Genomic DNA, 16,655 nt, shown 5'->3' with positions numbered 1-16,655 from the left:
GGAAGGTCTTTATAATGTGACAATAGCGATTTGAATTAACCGTACTCATTACCCCATCTTCTTTGAAGAAATGCGGACTCCAACACCAGATTCAGCAATTGCGCACCAAACAGTTGCACGGTGGCTGAAAACTGGTTACTGGTGAAGTTCCTGAGGGTTTTCTGCTGCCCAGTAGCGGAAATTTAATTTATTTACAGTATCTGACAAGTGCAAGTTGCTCTCATCAGAAGAAGTCAAAACCGGATCAGGGACAATGCTCTGAAGAGGTTCACACATGCAACTCTGCGAGGTCGAGAATCTCTTTCATTTAATTCTTGGGTACTCATCATTTTGTATGGGTGCATGTTAAGATCTATGTGCAGGACGCTTCTTACACTCTTATCAGACTATCCCTGGGCAATTGCATGTTTAAATGTTGAACGCTTTGGAGATTGCTGGGCGGACGCTCTCATATTTTCAGGCATTGTTGCAGTCCGGGATTGACCAATAGATTTTCTATCCAGTGCAGAGCCCGATGATGCTCTAAAGCCTGCCACTCAGTTTAGAATAGTTTTTCAATCAGGAATAGAGAATTATGTCGGTCAGTTTCAAATCGAATGCGAAATGCTCGCTGGTTAGTATTGAAAGAACCTCCATTAAGAATACACTCTTTCAAACAAAAGCACGATGCTCACCTAGCCAAGCCATTGCGCATGTTTAAAATGGCAGGTATACCGCTATCTATCGATAGATCGATAGCACATCCGCCTCAGTACCCCCACCACAGCTCACGCAGCGGTCTCTCCAAGTACGGGAGGTCTTTTTGCTGGACTTTGAAGTACACGTCATGATTTTGACAGCTACGGTCGTGCTATTCGCAGTTATGTAACAGGCTGTCTATGACGCGTTAGGGAAGGAAAGTACATAGATAACACAACAGTACGTCCCTCAGGCACTAGGTGATGCAACGTACGTTAGACACTAAGCGATTTAGCGTACGTCAGGCACTAGACAGTTCGGTATAAAGGACTGCGTCATGGACAGACGTTACGGCTTCCTATAATTCCCATTCTTTTCCTTACATGTACACAAGAAAAAGTATGACAGCATCGGTGGAAGAGGGATGGAACATGCTTGCGAAATGTTGAAGCTGTGAAAGTCGCCAATGTAGGAATTGCGGAAGCACACTATGCGTAGGAGATTTGGTTTAATATGTTTCCAGCATCTATTCCCTCCTCTACCACCCCTACCCCCATTCCACGACCACCGCGAATTAAAAAAAAAAATACTGCGTACAATAAGCGTTAGATTAAGGGCGTGCACGTACTTATGTGCAGTTAGGTAGCAGTGCAAGGATATACTAAATCTGCTGATATTCCATCGCTACTTCGCGCCGTGCCGTGTTGTGTTACAGGGTCACTAAAGAATTAATCAGAATTTATTTTTCTGTGGAGTGAATTCGGCTATAAAATTCGACTGTTTAAACGGATGATATATGTAATTTTTCAGAAAAAAATTTGTCAGTTGCAAAGATACTTTTATTTCGCTTTGCCACTGTCAACAAATTAATTAGTCATCTTTAGAAGCGTGTAAAATTAGGAATATTATAAATCATTTGATCTAGGCCATTCCTTGATGTAAAGTTTAAGCAGTGTGTTACAGGAACTAATAAGTATTGATTTAGAAGATGCCATTATCTTCTTTACAGAACATAATGCCAAGACATGTCCAAAATTGTACATATTGTAATTGATTATTGTAAACACAGATATGCAGATTGATGATTCACAGTAAATGAATCACATCCCTGTACATAGTATCATCTGACATCTTCTAAACCAAACAATAGGTTTCTGTAACGTACTCCTTATATATGTACATAAATGTATAGCCGATATCTGATGGTGTCTAATATACCTAATTTTGTAGACATCTAAAGCAGACATATTAATTTTTTTTTAAAACCGATAAAGTGAAATAAAAATATCTAAGCAAGCGACGATGGAATTTTATTCTGAAATACATTATACACTTGCCGAAAAAATAATAGCTATGAGTAAAATACATGAAACTTCAAAATATGATTGCGAAGAAGGCGTGTTATATCAGATTTCGACGGTAAAATGATGTACTGGAATTCACGTAGCCTGAGGTTTATTTAGACAAAACGTAGTTTCTCATGAATTCCATATTAGATAAAGGTGTCACCTAACAAAAGCGCTGGTCAACATTTGATTGTTCCAGCTCTCCACTTGCGAGAATCTTGGAGTGTACCCTGTTACCACCATCCATCTTTTTCTCGGGCATAAACGTGGTGGTACTGCGACTCTCGCGAAGACTAACGTTTATCTTATCGAAAACACGAGGAAAGATTCTCTCTGAGTCTTCAAGTTTCTTAGACGTGCAGATGGCCGAACTGTCTCGCAGAAAGATGTGGAATACGTACTGAGATACTCCCAGTGTACGTCACAGTCCACTCTTACCGCGTTAGAACTTTACCAAAAACTTCACCTTCTTTCTGAACACTTAGTTGTATATTTCTCAGTTTGCAGTCGACGTTGACACAGATTTGCCTTCTGACCAGATGGGTTAATTGTTTTATCAGCAGTAAGCTATTCACTGTTCTTGTGACAAAAGGCAGCACATTTTTACTATTTCCTTTTCATTCAGTGTTGTGCGGTATATTATTTCAACACATTTCTTTGACTCTGTCCTTCGTAGACAGAAAGCTTCTCTCGCTAGTTGAAGTTTTGGTTACACGCACGACTTACTACGAAAGTGCAGTGGTGAAAAATAGCATATTTGTCAAAGCTCACATCTATAGCAACTGCAAGAAGCCTACCTCACAAATTTTACAGAGCTTTTTCCGATTAGGAAAGGCTGGCTCTGGAGGAAGGTGTAGGAGGAGCCACAACCAGAGAGAGGCCATACCTCCGAAGTTGCCTTCCACAGCCTGTAGAGCGCAGCAGGTGGCGGCTGAATCACAGCTATCTCTCTCTCGCTCGCTCCCCCTTACCCCCCCCCCCCTCCCCCTCCGCATCTTCCTCTTCTGCAGCCCGCTAACTAGATCTCAGTGGGCGTGGTCGAGGAAGCACCAATCGGATAGCCGCTGAGCGGATCGAAAACACGCGTCCCTCTCGAAATTCACCCCTTTTACAGTGTTTCATACGAATGATCGCAATTTGTTTCTGTTAACCCATAAGGCGAACTGTGGTGGTAGAGCCACGACGTTGACGCCTAAGGTTGAAGCTAGGTACGCACATTCCGAAATAGCTTCTTAGGCTGAGACTGTTCATTGACGTCAGCTGTTTGCGACACATGATCATTTTTGATGTTCACCAGAGCTGAAATAGTCAGTGACAGTGTCTGTTCGCTCAGAAATGCAAGCGTGTCTGAAGAATGTTGTATTACACAGACGTTGTAACCATCAATGACACACATCACCGTCAACCGTTGCTCGCGTAACGGATCATTTAACTGTCAGAGATAGTTACTGGAATAAAAACATGTTATTTCCCATCTTTTCTCTCTCGCCTGTTCACGATACTACGCTGGCAGCACCCTTGCAACTAAATCCTGTGACAGTAAACTACACGTCTCCAATCCTCGTGTTATTCTGCGAAATATACCAGGGGACGAAAGTACTACTTTTCTTGGCTCATAATGGAACGTGACCTATCAGAATTTTTATACTTAAGCAGGGTTCCCACACATAGCTAAAGAGACGCCACTCAGTTGGCCTTACTGAAGTTGTGAGTGGACTTCGGTGGCATCACTCGAGTGGCGCCACTTTTTGTCATGCCACCGAAAGTTATTAGTTTTAACTTTGTGACGCCACTAACTTTCTCCAAACATCGATCCACTTCTTTCCGACTGTCACCTAGCAGCTGTATTTCGAAACAGAATCAGTCTGTTTTTGCCGAGTAACAAAAACAATACGTGAATGAACACTTAATTGAGACTTGTACTTAACTCGGATTTCAGCAGTCGTTTTCGGAAAACTATATGCAGATACGCTTGTGTCACCACTTTTATGTCTGTTACGAAACTACTAGGGTTGGAACATAAATAGTGGCAACTATTTTTTCACAACCGTTACAAAAGAGTTACATGTTTGCACCTGTTACTGTCCTTCAAAGTAGTCAGTAGCGTTGTGTAGAACCCATTGTCAGCTTTGTCGAAGGGGTAAAATACCGTTAGCAGAGCCTGTTCTGTTGATGGTGCGAATGGAACGGTCTACTGCCTGTCGAATCTCTGGAACACTTCTGACGCGAGGTTCCTTCATCTTCGGAATCAAATCAAAGTCCCAAGGATTGAAGTCCGGGGACCAACGCTGTAAGCATAGGACTGTGAGGTCTGGAATGCGGCATTGTGGTACAATCGTACAGATAACACCAGCAGTGGCTTGTAGCCAGTCATCAACTCGAAAATTCTCTCGAACAGTTAATCATGGAAGTTTAGTGTGCCATAAATGTTGGCATCAGCCTCTTTTTCGATCTGCGCGTAAATTCGTTGGGCATGCGACAGGCTTTTAGCCATGCAAGCAGTTGGACGTTTGGACCTATTGTTTGTGCGATATAACAATACTACTCTGCCTCATAGTAGGAGGCGTCCGTTACAAGGATAAGAGGGCACTCGGGGGAAAATTGGTAAGGCATAGAGCTTGTACTAGACAGCGTTTGAAGCAGAGTACGCTAGCTTAGAATCAGGAAGCCACTCAAAATGCACGAAATCTTTTTGGAGGCTGTTGGACTGTGCAGCTGTTGTAACTTTCAAGGAGTTTTTGTATAACTTTCAGGTACGATTCTGTTGGTATTATTCCTTTATTTCCCGTAATATGCTGTAAGTACTCTACTTATGGCTGAAAAGGATATTTTTTGCAGATTGCGACAGAAGCCTGTGTATTGTAGTAGTGAGAAAACTGGGTGAACGTTACGTAAATGTTTTTCTTTGTCTGTTTCGGTTACTATGATCTTCTCTATGTAATTAAAGCAATGGGGAATATCGTGCAGTAATTTCACCAGAACGTTTGAAATAGAGCTTGGACGCGTTCTGTGCAAAACGGCAACCTACGGAATTGGCACAATCCATTTGGCGTATTGATTACCATGAATGTTTGGACTGCATCAAGGGGAAGCTATAGGAATGCTTCAGAGCGGTCGATCTTTGAAGAGCAACGGCCATCTGGAAATCGAGAAAATATTCTGTGGCCGGTGGCAGTGGAAATGTATCTACTACAGCTTTGGGACTAAACGACGGATTATGATCTTTGAATCGCCATAGATGTGAAAAGATCCATCGGGTTTATGGATCACTACGACGTAGCATGAAAAGAGACTTAGAATTCGGTGCAGAACGCCCCGGGCTATGAGTCAATAGTTGGTTCTGTAGAATATTAGAACATATCCTGTAAAACGTAATGAGGGATTTCGAACAGAACAAACCCTTCATGCCAACCAACGTGGATTCTGAAAACATCTTATGTTGTGAAACGCCACTTGCAGATTTCTCACATGACATCCTGAAAGCCATGGTTCAAGGCAGTCTTATGGATGCAGTTTTCTCGATCGACGGAGAGCATTCGACTCGGTACCATACCTACGCTTATTGTCAAAAGTACAGTTGTATAAGATATCAAGTGAAATTTGTGAATAGATTAAGGATTTTTTTGGTATGGAAGATGCAACATGTTATATCGCATGTCGAGCACTCGACAGAGGTAGAAGTACCTTGCGTTTCCCCCATGGAAGTGTGTTAGGTCCCTTGTTGTTCATTTTGTATATTATTGACCTTGCAGACAATATTAATAGTAAACTCATAATTTTCGTAGATAGCGCAGTTTCCTATTATGAAGTACTGTATGAAAAATTTCGCACAAACGTTCAGTCGGGTCTTCCTAAGAATCCAAAGTGGTGAAACGATTGGCAACATGCCTCAAATGTTGACAAATGTAAAACTGTGCACTTCATAAAACGAAAAAAAAAAAAAAATACGTAGCATCCTATGACTATAATATCAGTGAGTCACAGTCTGAATTGGTCAACCCATATAAATACTTGAATGTAAAAATATGTAGGCATATCAAATTGAACGATCACATAGTTTCAGTCGTACATAAAAGGGGTGGCAGACTTTTGTTTATTGGTTACCACGGAAATGAAATGGGTTACAGAGGAGATAGCTTACAGATCACTCGTGCGACACATACTACAACATTGCCAAAGTGTGTGGGATCCATACAAAATATGACCAATTAGAGCCATCGAATGTATAGAGAATAGGCAGCTGGAAGGGTCACAGTTCCTCTTTTCCTTTTTTTTCCGTGGGAGAATGTCACGGAGATACTGAAGAAGCTGAACTGGCAGATACGTGAAGACAGACACGAAATGTTGGGAGAAAGCCTACATACAAAATTTCAAGAACCAGACTGAAAAGATGAATCTATGAATACACTACTACCCCATAAGTACCGCTCCCGTATAGAGATGGTGATAAGAAGATAAGATTAATTACAGCGCGCCCAGAGACATTTGAAGTCTTCATCGTTGCGCTCCATACATGACTGGAACGAGAAAAAGCCCTAACTACTAGTACAATGGGAAGTACCCTCTGCCGTGTACTTCATAGTGGTTTGCAGAGTATGAGTGTAGATAGAGATGATGATAAATATGCAAATAGTGCAATGGCGTCGGCACAAAGAGTGATATGTGCTGAAATCTCTTGTGCACCGCCTAAAACTTGTTTTAAACGGGGAGATGGAAATCTTAGAGATTTTTTTTTTTATTTCTTGGAAGAGTACGATTTATGATATGATTAGAGTGAAACGTAGTGCATAACACACGCATGGGACATCATTACGGTTTACTGGTATATAGCGAAGATAGCGGGTAGCAGATTTCGATCTGACCAAGTCATACCACCGGCGTGAAACAGGAATTGATGCCTGGCTGTACCCATGCAGAGGCGAGGTATATGGCGGGAGAGAGGCAGAGCTCAATTGCCCGTACGTCTCTATTGACAACTACGTTGTTGTAGCGTCATTATCCAATTGAAACCATTCCCGGTGGCCGGCAATGTGGATGTGTCTGTAGTGGAACCTGTCCTGCGTATTGTGGACGGTGTCGGCCTCTATCGAGGCGAGAGCCTAACAGTCCTTCTTCTGGTAATCACGATCTTGTAGCGCCTGTATTGTTCAGGAGGACGATGCAATGTTTCTACGAGCATGCATGCATGCCCGTGTGTGACCACAACCGTTATGAAATACATGAAATGTATTCGCAGTTGCAAATACGTATAGCCATCAGCTGTATAACGGAATGACGACAGTGGCAATATGTGCCGGATCCTGACTCGAACCCATTACGCTATCCGGCTCACGGCCAGACACAAATTTCCGTGTGTGATTAGCCATATATCTACGACCTTTACTCCTACATCCTTAATGTATATTCCCATATAGGGGACATTTTACTTGAAAGTCGCTTGCTCGGTGTCCGCAGATGAATACGATATTACTGTGCCTGTTCGTTCAGAAGTCTGATACAGTGTTCCTTCGGACGTGAGCGATATCTCATTTGGTCAGAAAGCTCTCTCGTTGAAAGGTCACAGACAGTAATTGTATTCACAACTCTTCTTTGCGCCTGACTGGTAAGTAAGTATATTATATGTTATTGTTTCGCTGGCTGCCTGATTAGGAGGCAATTAAAGTTGAGCGAAAAGCCGCTCAGTTTCATTTGCTGTTTGCGAAGAATGATGTTAGCGGCGGCACAGCTATAGACTACAAATGGACTTTTATACCGCTCTCAAAATAAAGGGTCGGTCATGAGTCTGTACTTCATTGCGTGAGTGTACTCCTGGTCACAACCATTAGTGTAAACAGTTGCCACACAAAACGAACGAACATTTTGACAGAACGTCAAAACCAAGTTATTTCCGTTTGAAATTCATACAAGAGCTGACCACTACGAGGCGCAGTGGCATATGAGTTGTCAGCATTGGAAGATAAACAAGAAAACCTTCCCTCTGTCAAACCACTTCACCCAGTAACGCCAAATCTATCTGCCTCTGCACCCAGTTTCGTCCCTGAGGTAACCAGCCAACTTTTCACACGTCTGCTGTAATGTCTCCGGCATGTATTTGATTCAGTTACCGGAGTTTGGTACAACCAATAATTGTAATTGGTAACTATTTATTCTTTACTGGTAAATGTAAATCTAAAATTGTTTAATTACGGTATTTTAAGATAATTTCTTGGCTTTCTCGTCCATATTTGCATCTATTCAGAAACATGCAATCCATATTGCATCTTCTCTGCCTGGTGATGCCTGGGTGTTGTGTGATGTCCTTAGGTTAGTTAGGTTTAAGTAGTTCTAAGTTCTAGGGGACTGATGACCATAGCTGTTAAGTCCCATAGTGCTCAGAGCCATTTGAACCATATTGCATCTTCTAAATTCATAATCCTCGACTATCAGATGAGATTATATTCTCCTTAGAGTACCATTTAAATTACTTTCTTCCTGCCAACCCACGAAAGGGACTCAGTGCGTTGCCACCTGTAGCGGCACATGGACAGCTGTAACAGAGAGCGTGTCAATCAGGTGGCAACTATGCATAGTTCGTATGCTACTCCGTTAGATGTGACTGGGCCTGTGAGATACAGACAACTCGTGCTCTTAACTGTCAAGTGCAAAATGATGTTAAACGCATTGCAGTTTTAATGAACATCTACAACACGTTGAGTAAACTTCTTTGCCCATGCTAAGGCATTTACGTGTTGGTAAGAACATCGAAAAAATTTTAAATAAAACTTTAACCACAAAGGTCTCTGTAATTTGAATAGCGCTCAGAAAGTGCACGTCTATAATTATTGGTCACTTTTACTATTGACACCGCTGGCCGCTGTGACCGAGCGATTCTAGGCGCTTCAGTCCGGAACAGCGCTGCTGCTACGGTCGCAGGTTCGAATCCTGCCACGGGCATGGATGTGTGTGATGTCCTTTTGGATGTGTGATGTCCTTCGGTTAGTCAGGTTTAAGTAGTTCTAAGTATAGGGGACTGATGACCTCAGATGTTAAATCCCATAGCGCTCAGAGCAATTTTTTTTTTGAAATGGCAGTTTTCTTTTACTCAATGCATTGTATTAAAATAGCCTTAACTCATTAATCTTATTTGCAAAAATTTATTCATTTAATGTTATTTACTACAAATAAGTACTCCATTTGAAAATGACTTATTCTGTAATGCACATTCACAAATCCATATTACTTCTGTGTCAAAATTTATGATATTGGCTAGTCGATACGAGTTGCGCACACCCGTGTGTTGTCAGTAATGGGAAATAAACAATACAACATCCTGTAACCCCGCAGTGTCTGAGCAGTGTACTCCACTTCCACTGAGGCAAGAGGCCAGTTTTACTTGGCTCACAACCGAACTCACCAGCATCAGGTAAAATTAAGCACATCTTAAAATTTTACCAACTCTGTAAGTATTCTTGTTTGTTACTGGGCAGGAAAACTACACTCTTAAGAAGTGCTTAACGTTAGCCCACTTTTTTAGATCTGGCTGTTAGTTGCTAAATGCATATTGTTATAAAATACGGCCTAATGCAGCCTGCGAGCCATAGTTTGACGACCGCTGGTCTAAGACCACTTAGTTTGGCAACACCGTTGGTGTCACCTGCCCGCCTTTGTTGAGTACTTTAAAAATGTATTGCACACAGAAAAACTATGACGAAATTCCTAGGTGCCATCAGTTAGGTTACATTGCTGTTCCTTTGCCTAGTAGAAGGCACGCAGAACCAGAGAGGTGTAAGGCTATTGCCTGTCTGAAGGCACCCAGGACTCCTGTTACAGTTTGTCTATATACAGGTTTTCAGCAAAGGCGGGCAGGTGGCACCGACGGTGTTGCTGAAATGGGTGGTCTTCGATGGACCATTTGTTGTTTTATTCATGCATGTGTCAATGTCGTGTCAGTCCCTAATCAGTTCACGGTATGGTGCAAAACAGGAGGACTGAAAAAGTAAAAACATCCTTTCTGTTTCGAATCAACTTCCAATTTCTTCGAATAGTTCTGAATCGTCCCTAGCGATTCTGTCCTTTACATCAGAGCAAAAATTTTCGTCGACTGCACTAAAAAGAGATGCGATCACGTTAATGGGTTTGCTGGCCTACGATGTCCATAGAGAAGGGCTAAATCGTCCCAAGAGTGTCGTGTCAGCAGTGCAAAAACAGTCAAGAACGACGTCTTCTTGCTCACTGCACTGTGAACTGTCGTTTTCGACCGCAAAATGTGTGGTAACCAGGGCCCTTTGTGCTCACCCTTCAGGCCCTTAAATGTCGATTCTGAGCGACGGTGTGAATGAAATATTTTTCTCAGCCACGCATAAGAAAACCGCGTGATATCAACGCAGAACGTTGCGGTTCTGACCTCCACAGGGAGGCGTCAAAATAAGGGATGAAATGAGAGTAAGAGCGGGGTGTGACGACAGTCTTATCGTGTGACATGTCCACTGCGGGGTTAGGTAGAATTGTGGCATTTGGTGCCCATGTGATATCATTGAAGCATTTATAGTTTGCGTGAAGTTTGCCTTTTAAGAGGAAGCTTGTAGGTACCTTTTAGCCAAATTTCCAACTTCTACGCCGAAATTAGAGACCGTCTCAGTATCTAGGAACAGTGATTCTGTAATTGTGTTGCATAATGTGGGAGGGGTGTTCATTAAGTAAGGCAACACTTTTTCCTCAAAACATGTTGGTTTTATTCAGGATTCCAATGCACCATACTATTTCCTAATCTTTGGGCTACAAAACCCTATTTTTCAACACAATCTCCGTTCAATGCAACGACCTTATGTCACCTTCCTAGGAGTACCTGCATACCCACATGTTACCACTCAGCTGGCTGACGTCAGAGCCATCGCACGCTGCATCAGTAACCTCCCCATCATCCACGTACTGCTTCGTGCGGAAGATGGAAGTCGGAAGGTGCGAGATCGGGACTACAGGGTGGATGAGACAGAACAGTACACTGAAATTTTATGAGCTCCTCTCGGGTGCGCAGACTTGAGAGGCCTTGCGTTGTCATGAAAAAGAGAAATTTCTTTTTTATTTCCTTATTTGGCTTTTTGTTACAAGGACCATACAGCCGGGAGCGCTCATTAAGTCCCACAGAAACATAAGTGGAAAAAAAAAAAGAGAACAGAACAAAATTACGAAGTTTGCATGAAAAAACACTCTTAAAGTAAGAGAGATTCACTAAATTTCACAAGGCTGTATCTTGTACACGAATGAAGGTACAAACTGTCTCTTGATTTAGACATCGAAACTCAAAGTTTACATTAGCGCCACTTGTATATTGGCGATTCTTGGAGTTGCCGACAGGGGCCTCCATAGTGCAGCTAGTGCGCTCTCTCGTTCGTTCATCGTCCTAGTGTGCGTCGAGTCTATTTGGCACCAACGTAGCGACAGACACTAGGCAGCCGGTGGCAGTAATGACAATGACGTTGGAGCAGAATTACAAACAGCACTATGCTACAACATAGTGACAAATATGCATATGGTCTTTTAGTGAAATACAAAACATGAAAGGGCAAACGCCATACATAGTACAATAAGTATAGCAATAGCTGAAGACCAAAAATGCAAATAACATCATATAAGAGTATGAGAAATGTAGCATACGGATAGATGTAGATACAGGAAAATAAAAACCCAAAATGACAACACAACACAATCAACGTTATGTACAATAGAGTCAGTAGAGCAGTGACACAAAATGCACAAGAAAAAAAATGTGTGTGAAATCTTATGGGACTTAACTGCTAAGGTTATCAGTCCCTAAGCTTACACACTACTTAAACCAAATTATCTTAAGGACAAACACACACACACATGCCCGAGGGAGGACTCGAACCTCCGCCAGGACCAGCCGCGCAGTCCATGACTGAAGTGCCGTAGACCGCTCGGCTAATCCCGCGCGGCGAAATGTACAAGAGAGCAATAATGAAAATCAATGTAAAAAAAAAGGGTCTTAACGCAAATTAAAACACAAAATTACGCACCTGATTACGAATCGGGCTGATGCGAAGGTGAAGTTCGTTTGCATTTTTGTGGCGACGTACACGCTGAACATTGCAGGAGTCACAGCTTTGTGCCATCGTCGGGCATACGGGAGATCAGACGGGTAGGAAATGTGGAAATTCGTGGTAGCGTCTTATGGGACCAAACTGCAGAGGTCATCGGTTCCTAAGCTTACGTACTACTTAATTTAACCTAAACTCAATTGCGCTAAGGACGAGACACACACCCATGCTCGAGGGAGGACTCGAACCTCCGACGGGGGGAGCCTCGCGGACAGGGACAAGACGCTCCGCGGATACCCCTTGCGGCACTCAGACGGGTTTGCGCCACCTTGTTGCGGTGATGACACATGCCTTTTCAACATGCTTTTGTTGACGGTCAGGTCCCCATAGACATTCTGCAAGCACCTATGAACGTCTACGGTGCTCTGGTTTTCCGCCACTCGTTCTCTGCCTGGAACGCACCTCCGCTACAGACGCCATTTTGACGGCTACGTATAGCGCCGCCACCTATCGGTACTTCATGAAACTATATGGGCTGAAGCGAGAATGTTCCAGAATGCCCCACAATGAATCTCTCACTTTTTCTCCATATTGATGATCGATTCTATTACACAGTACTTGGGGCATCGTAACTTGGTGGGGATGTAAGTAAACAAATGGAAACAGTTTTTATAACGAAAGGAAGTTGTTTAGCAATCCTGAATTTACCACATAATTTCTGTGTGCAGTTTTTAAGTGAAGTAGAGGAAATTATTCGATTAATTTGTTCGCTATAGCCCAAATGTATCCATCCTACATATGACATTAATTGTTTGTGTCTTGTTATTTTATTTCATAACTGCCTTGAACAGAAATAATTGCATATGTATTGCCACACTTTCTGTACTGTTACTGATATGCATCATCTTTGTGATTTCAGCTCGTGACGAACCCGGTGCCCCGCCAAGGTGTGGTAAGTATGAAGATATTAAACTCTTGAAATTAGCTTTTAGAAGACAGGCAATCATCATAGGTCGTACCACTCGCTCCTTCCGGCTCCTGGATTTCTCCCTTACCATCTGCGCCTGTCCTGTCCATCTCTCCCCCACCATCACCTACCTTGGCCTCACTATTGACCGTCATCTCACCTGGATCCCTCATCTCCACTCCATCAAATCCAAAGCCCACAACTGCCTCCGACTCCTCAAACTCCTCACTGGCCGGACATGGGGGTTGCACCCCTCTACCATCCTCCACACCGTCGCCACGCGGATCCTCTGACCTCATTCCTTTCCCCCATCTGCTCCTATTCCTCGAACATATCCGCACACTCTACACCTCCCGCCGCCTTGATACCCCTCACCCTCTGGTTGCTCCTCTCCTCTCCCATCCCTGCCTTCTGCCATGTCCTCACTGTTGTGTCCTCTCTACCCTCCATCTCTACACCCTTCATTTCCTTTCCCAAGGTGGCTTCTGTCAACTCCCCCTCCCAGACGATGCTCTCTCTCCCTCCATTTATCCCTCCTATCAACGCTGATCCTCACCCCTCCCTCCTTTCCTCTGTCCTTTCCCTGGGCTTCCTCTCCCCCCCTTCCATCCTGTTTTCTCCCCACCTAACCTCTCCCTTCCTCCCTCCCCCCTCCTCTGCCTTTCCCCACTCCATGTCGCGTCTGCCCAGTACAATCCCCCTTTTATGAGCCCTCGTCCTCCATCGGCTCCTTTCCCCTCCTCCCCTCCCTTCGTTTTTGTCATATTTGCCAACTTTTTTAGTGCAGTGTTCAAGTGAATGTTCAGTGTTGTTCGTCTTTCCAACGTGTTACGAACAGAAATCATGGGGTCGCTGGGTGTGAATTTTATGTCCCTTGCGAACAGAAACCAGACTGTCGCTGTGTTTTTTAATTGTCTATTATTTTATCTGCCTGCTTCATATGTATTTTATTAGCATCATCATCCCTTTGTTCTATGTTTTAAGTTCCACGATTTTCCGCCATGTTACCATTTAAGTCTCCGATTTTATCGCCTGTTTTTATTAATTATTATCTTCATCTTTTTAAAACAATTTCTGTAGGCTGAAGAGCGGCATACTAAGCTGCCGCCAGCCCGCCCCCTAAACTCAACAAAGAAAAAAAAAACTTTTAGAAGAACGTTGTAACTATATATGGAACCGGCAATAGATAATAATTTGCTTCCTTTCCCTCTCTATATCTCGTGCAACATTTAATCACTTAGTTTCCGTTCGCGTCTCATGATTTAAGCTTTCACTTTAACCATCTACCAGTTGAACCATGTGATGTACTGGCCGAAAAATATCCTTATACAAGAGGAATTATTTCCAGTAATATATATTTCTGTGTGAAAATTGGTTTCTGTCACTCCTTCCTTAAAACTCTGATGATGTCGGCAAAGTGGTGATGTTGTATAGGAAAAAGAGTCTAGTATTGTGGAGAATTGGGGTCCAAATCCTTGACTCAGGTTTTCCAGGGGTCCCTCAATCGATTCGGCTCAATAACAGAGTGATTTATGAGAGCATCCGGGTGTCTTATCTCCTTCTGAATACGCCCCAAAATGTACAACTGCTCATACCGTCTCAACGATACGTTAAAACTCTGACATTCCTTTTCTTATTTTTGATTACATTCGAACAACACATGGCGTATCAGAGAGAGTCACACAATTTCACAAAGCTATATCTTCTACATTAATGAAGGTAGAAACTGTGGGATGTCTCTTAACTTAGGCATCGAAATTAAAAGTTTACATTGGCGCCACTTGTAAGTTACTTATTCTCGGAGTTGCCGACAGGGCCCTTCATAGTGCAGCTAGTCCGCTCTCTCGTTCGTTCATTGTCCTAGTGTGCGTCCAGTCGATATGGTGCCAACATAACGACAAAGGGCGTGTTGCGTTCTCCTCATCAACAGGTGGAACCCAGTTAAAACTGTGCTGCGTGTAAGAGTGATTCTTAACAATGATCTATTCCAACAGTGGACTGGTGGTAGAGTGGGTACAAATTTCGCATTGCACCATAATCCTTCAGGGTCGTCGAAACTGACGTAATGTTTATTTATGGGTGGAGAGGAGCATGGGCTTTTATATACACTCTGTATCGCTTCTTCCCCTCTAAGAATTTTGAGTGAACTGCAACGCCTCATAGCAACGCCAGTGAATGAATTAACTCTAGACATGCCGCAAAAGTATGGTACGAGTTTACTGTCCTCTGGATGTTTTCACGTGCATCTGAACATTTCTGAAAAAATAGATAAAACCTATGATCTTAAAACTGAGTGGAAAAATGTACGCAAAGGCGGCATATGCATGCATGTAAACGGTTTACGCTCCTAAAATCTGTTGGTTCTGTAGGAAAAAAATACTAGGTAGTCCTATGAGTAACTCAAGATGTGTCTATCATCATTTATGTGGAAGATTACATCTTGTGAAATCAGATGAATTTTATTAAAAGCCCTGTATTTTCTGCCAGACAACGCACTCCCCTGCAGATGAAATGGACCAGTCTCTATCGTTCATACAAACATACATTATAAAGATGCAGCCATAGGTTTGGTCCTGTCCAAACTCTAGTTCTTCGGGGACAACTCTTGCCATTTTACAAAGGTTCACAGATAGTGTATCAAGGTATTGTCTGGTACACTTCGACCCATGTCTTTCGGGCTGCCTACAAGCAGGGGCAGAGTGATGTCTACATGCAGGATCAGGTCAATGACCTTTCACCATTGACCTTAAAAGCATTGTGCAATTACGCTCTCGTCGTCCCATTCCTTCCCCTTCCCACCTGTCCCCTCCCCCCTCCTCCCCTGCCCCATCAGTTAATCTCCACAAAATAATGAAATGATACAGCCCCAGCAGTATGTGGTTTTTATGAATAAATTAAATTGAAACATTACCCCTTGTACAAGATACCTCCTTCAAAATAATCCAGTAATTGTATGTGTGAAGCTATATTTCCTTTTGCGTGCACACACACACACACACACACACACACACACACACACACACACACACACACACACACAGCTATAAACCCAAAGATTTACGTGAAGGGTGTAACTGGGCAATATTTCATAGTACTTTACAGGCTACTCAAAAGTATCCAAAAATTTTGCTATTTTTCCCTTTTTTCTTTTTGCACAATGTTTGTATTATGGAAACAACTACGTAAAGCAACGCTTGCGTACATATAAAGTTCGAGCGAAACCTCAAAGTAATTATCTTCCACACATATAGTGATTGCCAAGTATCACACTGTCCTTTCCATATCTAAAATACCTGCAAAAAACACGTCTGCAAACTCAAAAATATCCAATTTTTTATGTCATTAGATGTTTAAAACACGACTGCGAACTAGAAAGTAAGTGCCCCAATGAAAATTTCAACCCTAAACACATTTGGCGTGGTAAACAGGCACGTAAATTTTGTATGGAATGGGAGAAGAGTATAAAACATGCTCTCCATATACAGTTAAAAACTAACACTTGATTACAAAATGTTATTAATGAATTATTAATATATAGTCGTCTAAGATGAGTTTTACTTTAATTCCTACTCCTCACAACTTCGAAAACGCGAAATAAAATCAACTGCTACTTTCAGCTCCTGTTGCTGG

General features: G+C 42.6%; 1 protein-coding gene across 5 annotated transcripts in view; it reads left to right on the top strand.

Annotated features, from left to right (window-relative positions):
• The window catches only part of LOC126299299 (filaggrin-2-like), a 492,536-nt gene that overhangs the window by 229,536 nt on the left and 246,345 nt on the right, over positions 1-16,655 (top strand). For all 5 annotated transcript variants that reach the window (XM_049991095.1, XM_049991094.1, XM_049991096.1 and 2 more), the window contains one exon: positions 12,978-13,010. In XM_049991095.1, the coding sequence (XP_049847052.1) occupies positions 12,978-13,010 (33 nt within the window). The remainder of the gene's footprint in view (positions 1-12,977; positions 13,011-16,655) is intronic.

This window comes from Schistocerca gregaria, chromosome X (genome assembly GCF_023897955.1).
Source record: "Schistocerca gregaria isolate iqSchGreg1 chromosome X, iqSchGreg1.2, whole genome shotgun sequence".
Taxonomy (NCBI): domain Eukaryota; kingdom Metazoa; phylum Arthropoda; class Insecta; order Orthoptera; family Acrididae; genus Schistocerca; species Schistocerca gregaria.
This window is presented reverse-complemented; position numbering and strand designations above follow the sequence as displayed.